The 7,795-nt window shown below is 38.1% G+C and overlaps 1 protein-coding gene across 1 annotated transcript; it reads right to left on the reverse strand.

Moving 5' to 3' along the window:
- Positions 1-3,523: 3,523 nt before the first annotated feature.
- Positions 3,524-5,622, reverse strand: LOC107811347 (squamosa promoter-binding protein 1). Its single transcript, XM_016636254.2, has 2 exons — positions 4,934-5,622; positions 3,524-3,886 (listed from the first exon to the last, which is right to left on the reverse strand). The coding sequence occupies exons 1-2, from the start codon at positions 5,215-5,217 to the stop codon at positions 3,769-3,771; spliced, it is 402 nt and encodes a 133-aa protein (XP_016491740.1). The 5' UTR covers positions 5,218-5,622; the 3' UTR covers positions 3,524-3,768.
- Positions 5,623-7,795: the final 2,173 nt, after the last annotated feature.

The following is a 7,795-nucleotide window of genomic DNA, read 5'->3' on the forward strand; positions in this document are numbered from 1 at the left end:
CTACTTTAATTATTTTTGGCATGGTGTGTTAGGGAGGTTGTTTGATGGAAAGGTCATCCCTAGGTGAAGTGTAGTTTAATTGCTCAAGGACGAGCAATGGTCTAATGTGGGGTGTTGATGTTAGGCTAGAAACCCGTATTTTAGCCATAGTATTGCACTCTAATTACTGTATTTTTACGTGTGTTTGGGCTTAAATGATAGTGAATTATATTTAGTACGTGTTTTATGCCTTGCAGGAAGTGATCCCGAGTTCAAAAGTTAATTTGGAGCTAAATGGATCAATTTGGAGTTTTGAAGTCTGAGTAAAAGCCCAATACATTAAGCCGGGATCGTGTTCGGAGGTCGTGTACCACGTCTGAATGTTAGAAGAGGATGAAAAAATTTAACTCTGAGAAAATTACACTGCCACGCTGCATGGGGCGGCGCAGTAGTGTAAAAACTGGCCTGACAAGAGAACTTGATGCACGCTGATAAACTACACCAGCGCGCTGCGCCTGTACAAATTTTACAGGGACAGAGTCCTATTTCGCCCAGGAAAAGGTGTTTCGTCTGGGCCCGACTCTACTTGGTGTAAATACATGTAAAAATGCTATTTTGAGGACTTTTGACACATTTTAGATCTAGGGAGGCTATTTTGGAAGGGAGAAGACGTTTGGAACAATTTTCGGAGGAGAGAATCATCGAGTTCTTTATTCCTTCATCTTTTCTTTGTAATTTGTTTATGCAAAATACTTGGGAAATTATTACTACGAATATGAGTAACTAAACTTCTAATCTCGGGTTTGATGGAACCTATTGAAGGATGATTTTTTTCATTGCGTTTAATATAAATTCTCCATTTACTTTTCTCTACTTGTTCAACTATATTATTACTGTTGGTGGTTGAAGGGCCCTCAATTGACTGTGCCTATTTTAGTGTGTACTGTTCGAGAGAGAGTATGCATTTAGGTAGTTGTTGAACGACAGCACTCCAAACGTATTTGGGAGATCAATACGGAGGGTTTAAAGGAAGGCTTAGAGATAACAAAACCTTGGTGCGATCGTAGTGAGCGGTAAATTAATGTCAGCTAGCGTAGTTTGAGAGAATATGTCTAGTAAATTGTGGTAGTTGCTCGAGAGAGAGCTACGACACTCACAGTACTCATGATCGGTAGAGGATACTTGGGCGAAATTATAGAAAACGTAGCGGGGAGAATTCCGACAATAGGGAAATCAAAACTCTAGACCTTTCCAATCTTGTCTACAATATTTGCTATGTTAGTATTAAAATTATAGCTTTCTAATTACCTTGCTTTTAGTTAGTAAACAATCAACTCATTATTCTATATTTCTGAAGGTTGATTACTTGGATTCTTGTGAAACTAGTGACTGTGATTAATAGGTTAATTCCCTATGAACTTGTAAATCGGATTATATTTGCAATGACCGCTAGATCTCTTAGGAGGCATAGTTGGGCGTGATCAAATTTTGGCGCCATTGCCGGGGAAGCGGCCTGAGTGTACCCTTTAAAACGGTTCAACAAGAAGGGGTGAGAAATTTCTTGATCAATGCCACTTAGGCCTAAGCTGTGCCTTCAAGCTGACAAAGAACCTCTTCAGCTTACAGGCATGTTTCGAGGAGGCTTCGCAACCTTACTGAGAGAATCTGTGGGTAATGCTGCCTTCTTTAGTACTTACGAATATGTGCGATATTGCATGCATCTACAATTAAAAGGTGCATCATCTGGATCTGAGTCGAGCCAATTGATTGATGTTGGAGTTGGGATAATGAGTGGTGGTCTTGGTGGTATAGCAGTGAGTATTATTGGTTGGAGTTGATTCCTTACAACTTCTGCTTATTCTTTGATTAACATACTGGTTGTACTTTCAACGTGGAAGTACCATATGTAATTACATTCGTGCTTCTTATCTTTCTTCAGTTCTGGTCTGCTTTTCTTCCATTGAATGTAGCAAAGACGATAATTCAAACTACCCCCGAGAAAAACCATCCAAGAATCTTAACTTATCAGAAAGAAAAAGAACAGTTATATCTCACTTATAAAAAGAAGGAATACAGAACAGACCAGTCTTACACAATTTCAGTTGTGAAAGATGGCCTTACTAATATGTAATTCTCCTAATTATCATGCTGCATAAATTGGATTTGGAGTATTATGCATATTCTGTGGCTGTTACAATCTGTAATTCAGACTAGCATTTAGGGACTTTCGTCTGCAAGGAAAAGATATGATATGTGGAGCTTGATGCATTTTGCCTCTAATAATGATCTTCCTCTGCATAAATATCATAAGAAATGATCGGATTTCTGATACTAAAAGAGTTAATTCCGTTGCTCAAGATTTTGAAGTCTGACTGTGGATATCCAGATAATACGTGCCTCAATTTAAATATTAGACAATCTTGCCCGAGTGAGAAGCAGCCAAAGAAGAGAAGTTAATATTTAATACTTGGAGAGAAAGTTAACCTTCCTCTGTTTAGGCATTGGAAACCAAGACTACACGACTCTGCAGTAATTCTCTTTTTTGATAAGGTAAAATTGTATTAATCAAAAGGGAGAGCAGTAATTCTCTTATGTAGGGCAATTTGTTTTTGCACTTGAAGAACTTGGTTCTTGTGAGCTTTCAGCATGTTTTGGGCACCTTGAATTCAGGTATATCATTACGTAGATGTTAGGATAGCTTGTGATACAAAGTCTATGCAGGTGTGCTATTTCAACACATTGTTTTCTTGGGCCTTGCACAAGCCATTTTAAGGGCTAAATATCACCAAAGAGAAGAACTCCAAACAATATCAGCAAGTTTTGAAGATATCTGGTACATGGCTTGTCCTATAATTTTCTCTGTTTTTCCGTTGATGGCCAATTTGAAGTTAGTTTGTTAATGCTTAAGAATAAATCATGATCACTTGATATTTGTGTTCATATTCTTTAAAGTTCCATTCACCTTCGTTTGGTAGGTTAGTGGTCTCATTTATATTCGACGATGTACGTTAAATTAAAAATGGTAAAGCATTATACATTTAGCTTATAATCCGTTGTATTGTACATTGACCTCAACCAAACATACCTTTTGCCAACTATAATATACCTGAGTTCAGTCAAAAGCTAAAAGATGCCTCAATTTAACAGGGCATGTATAGCTATTTATCTCGTAGAATTTATGCGTATGACGTTCATTCAGAGCTTTCTGTTGCATAAGGCAGGAAGCATCTCAAGACATAGAATCTAACTTATGGAAGTACAGTGCCCCAAGGGCTTTGTCTAGTGGTAAGAGGCGCAACTCTGATGTGTGGGTTAGGCACACATCACAGGTTTGAACTCAGTTGTAGATAATAGTGGAGAAAGGTAGAGGGGCAGACCCATTATCCACCAAGCTTTGAATCATGCACTACTTGCCCGCGGAGATTATCGGTGGAAAAAATTATGGAAGTACAGGAATTATAACTACAAGAAATAAATAAAATATAGAAACACCGTAAAGCGAGACAGAATATCAACATGGAAGACTTTGATGCACCATGTTATATAGGCTATAAATATTTCATTTCGAGAATACTGGCAGACAATTCAGCGACTTATTCTTTTCCTCCTTCCCTATTCATAAGGAAAAGGAAGAATTACTAGCTAGATAGTTGAAGGTGACAAGTAACAATTTGTTTAGAAACCAGAAATTGACAGAAGATAGAGAGCATGTGACAGCTTGAACTTTAGAAGGATTCGCTGTGCATCAGTCCACAAGTAGGCGATTCCCTCCCATTTGCTGATGCTGCTTCAGCTTGAACTTTCTCCATGAGAATCATATGAAGTTTTACGGCGGCGCTCATTATGACCTGCCAAACGCCTCCGGCAACTCCTTTTTGCTTCATCAAACTCTGGCAACTGATGAAATCTGGACCTCATCACACGAACAAATGAAAATTCACATTAAAAGCTCTGCTTTGTCCATACTCATTAGAAAATGATATACTCCTAGACTTGGGAATTGGAAAGCAGCTGATTAGAAAATAAATGAGATGGCTGCGGCTGCAGCTAGAGTTTCTTGTCCGATTAGATACACTACAGATATTCATAGGAAGTATGTATTTTTTTTAAGAATACCTCGTCTGCTGGATGACTTTGAAATAAAAAATTGTCAGAAGGATAATCTCTGATTGTAATAGTGAGTTATTTTTTCCCCTTGCCAGTGTCTCTGTCTTTCAAAGGAAACAAAAGAATCTTTTCTACACCAATTTCAGTTGGAATAAACCTTATGCCCTACTGCCTAAAGAAGGGGGAAGCAAGAGGTCCGATCTCAGACCACAGGAATTGACTGTTCTCCAGGGTAGTTTTATTGATTCACATTTTGTCATTCAATTTGAAGAAGCACTTAGGACAGCGAAATTCACCCAAAGAAGAAGTCATCATCATTGCTTGATTTGGCTTTGGTTCCACATCAAGGGAATCTATAGGCTGTCGGTTGTCTCTTAACTTAGAAGCAACCAATGCCTTACACATTGCAGAGTTATAATCTAAGAATGCCAACGAATTTATCTGGAAGAGCGACTAATGTCCTAGATTCACTGCTACATCAATTATTTAAAAGACTGGGTTTTGCTTTTTCACCGCAGTCTAATAGTTAAATGAATGCTGTGCCTGTAGCATATTGTAAATGGATTATTGGCCTTGCGCTTTTGTCTCTATGTATTAGTTCTAGCTTAAGTTATTGGTATTTGTTCTTGATATATGAGGATTCCAATATGTTGCATCAAATGAATCAGCACTCAAGCTAAATTATATTCTTCTTTGTTTATTGGCAACTATATGTGTCTGTTAGTGTTCCTCGCAACTGTCATCTAAGAAAGAAGTTTTGGGTGCACATAACTGCTTTTGAGATAGTACCACTATACAGCTTGACAGGCACAGATAAAATTTGAGATTTTCAGTCAGGGTTACTTACCTGCTACATTGCTGACAGAAGCGCTGCTGGATTCCACTAATAAGTACTACCGGAGCCTTTGAATGAAACTCGCACACCTTGTGGCGGCGATGATATGGCTTGGCACCTGCCATATCTGCAGTGCACTGCTCAACCTGGCAAGAAGGCAGTGCTGGCCCACCACCAGATAGATTCCTTCCAGAGAGAGTCAATACCCTCTTCCTTTTGTTATCCTCTTCAGCATTTTCATGTTCCTCTTCTGCTTCATTCATGCTTCTCTTCCCTTCCCATTTGTTATCTTCCATCTCTCTAAGGAGAAACTAGTTGGACCAAAGTAGAATGAGGAAGCCAGATGAAAGAGTGTGAAATTGAAACCAAGGTAAAAAAAGAAAGGAAAGTATGTGTGAGGACCACCAGCTCCATAATTTTCCTCCTATGTGAAGTCTAGTAAGTGGAGATGATTTGGTGCAAGTATGAGCTAAAATAGCAAGTCTGATAGGTGTTTCGTACAGAAGGGGGGGCCAGAAAGGTGTGTGGGTGGGAGTTGGGTGGGGTGAATTATATTGAAAGTTGAAACTACTCTTACTGGTCCCAACTTTCCACACATCAACCTTTAACATGATCTAGCTTTAATGTTAAAAGAAACGTGACCTTACATAACATAGTACAGGAGATGTGAGAGCATTTATGATTACTTTGCTAGCATTTGTTTCCTGATATTCCATGGATTTCACTCCTAATTTAGTTTCTCCACTAACTTTTTATTAAGGTTTTTAATTGGGCAGTCAACAAGCTATTCAGCAATCAGTCATCCACTGTTTGAGGATGTGGAGACGCTGATGAAACATCCAATTTGGTGCTTGGTGGTTACCAAAAGTTATTTTGGCATTTACTCTAGGAGTTGTGACAACCATATACGGATCAAAGCCAGCGGTTTGCAGTGGGCACACGCACGCACACACACACTCCATTTCAGTCTTCTGTTACGTGGATCCTTCATTTACCTTGATGTAGCCATGTCGAATGGGTGTGATAAGGGTATGGGTACACCAAAAACTAGTAAAAAGCTTAACTTACTCATACCAGATACTTGCACATATCAGTACCCAATACGTACCCATAGACGAAAGTTGAACATAGCTTAAAACTTTTTTGGTTCAGTTAAAGGGAAAGGAAAGTTAAAGTGTGTCACCCTCTATTCATTTACCTCCTCTAGCATAATTACCTTTTTGTTGTGTGATAAAATGTAGAAAGTATAGATAGAGACAATCACTTCTTTCCCTCAAACTTAGAGGGAATCAAAAAAGTTGGTGTTGGATGGTGGCAAATTACTCTTTTTGCCCTTCCTATTTTCTGGCAGACCAAAGAGAGTTAGGGAGATCCCCATCCCCTCCCCTCCCCTCCCCTAACCTCCCCAATCCCTTCTTCCAACCTGGGCTTCATGAACTATGTTACATGTGCTCATTTAGCGTATGTAATAGTATTTGGTTGCGTTGTATTTTTTTGAATGAAATACCTATACCCATGTGACATAGTTTATGAACAGTTTAATTGTTTTAGCAGTTTCGGAGGGAGCCTACTCAGCTATTATTTGAACTATCATCATAGTGCAAGTTGGTATCTCAGTGTCACTGTCGGCCCAGTAGAGTGATTGTTGCATTTCTTGAGTGCTCAATTGTTGCACAGGCGGCGGTACCATTATCACTAGATCTCTTAATTCATCTACCTAAAGCTATCATTGTCTTGCATACTTTCATTACTCTAAATTAATTAACAAATGTGGGCAGTATCCCTATTTGGTAGTCTTTTTTCAAGGAAGGACGAATCCTATATTTTTTTAAAATATTGTTGTTGATGGAAAGTGAATTGCAAATAATAGCATGGTCCAGTGAGTCGATATACTAGTCCTGTATGGTTTTCTGCGTGCTAATTATCTGTATAACTTATGATCTGGACGTTGCTTTATGGTTTCGTATCATAATTACTGTTTTGTTTTGTTTTGTTTCTGGGTGAATTTAGCTTCGCCTAATAATATCCAGAAGTTGGCACCTACCTTTTTTGGTTATACTGCTTCATCAATCATCGTTATAGGCCCTAGCTATTATATTGATAGTGTACTGGCATTAGGACAGTTTTGTGGCTCTTAGCCACTTATGAATTATTGAATTATAAAGTTCCAAAGTAAATTATCGAGGTTACAGCCTGAATGCGATTGATGATTAATTATAGTTTTCTTTTAGTTTCCAATTCTCATAGATATGACGGTAATTGTTAATTGGTATAAACTTATAACTTAATGGTTAAGTTGTATAAGGAAAATATCAGGCTTGAGTGGAGAATAGAGATATTTCCTAAGTTTTCTCATTTGAATATTCCTCATGCCTGTGCCCTCCTCCCGCTTCGCAACTACACATTTTTCTGTTGTAGCCGTCCATTGCAGCTCTTTTTGCCTTTTTCTTACCCTCCTCCTCCTATCTTGTTTTGCACAACTGTTAGTATTACATCTATTCTACATATGCTAGGGCATGATAATATTGTAAATGTTAGATCATAAAAAAATAAACTATAACTATTTCTTCAGGTGTTGATTAATTTCCTTTCTTTTTTCTTCTTACTTGCGACGAAGGTTATATTTCGGCTAAGAAGATTGATGAAAATATGCGGAAGAAAATGTAAACATGTTGTTCATTAACTTACCATAGTTATGGATGGACTGCTAACACTAAACAAGATGAGATCTCATGATGTATGCTATTTTGATGATATTGTGCTAATTGAAAAAATCAGTGAGGGTGCAAGTTTAGTCAGCATAAAAAAAGGGGGTAACTATGACTTTTTTTCACCAAAGTCATTGTATTGGGAAAAAATGGAGTTTACATATTT

This window comes from Nicotiana tabacum, chromosome 3 (assembly GCF_000715075.1).
Source record: "Nicotiana tabacum cultivar K326 chromosome 3, ASM71507v2, whole genome shotgun sequence".
Taxonomy (NCBI): Eukaryota; Viridiplantae; Streptophyta; class Magnoliopsida; order Solanales; family Solanaceae; genus Nicotiana; species Nicotiana tabacum.

Coding starts and splice junctions, on each gene's coding strand:
- LOC107811347 (XM_016636254.2), bottom strand. CDS start 5,217: ATGGAAGATAACAAATGGGAAGGGAAGAGAAGCATGAATGAAGCAGAA. Junction 3,887..4,933: donor TTCTGTCAGCAATGTAGCAG/GTAAGTAACCCT, acceptor GATGAGGTCCAG/ATTTCATCAGTTGCCAGAGT.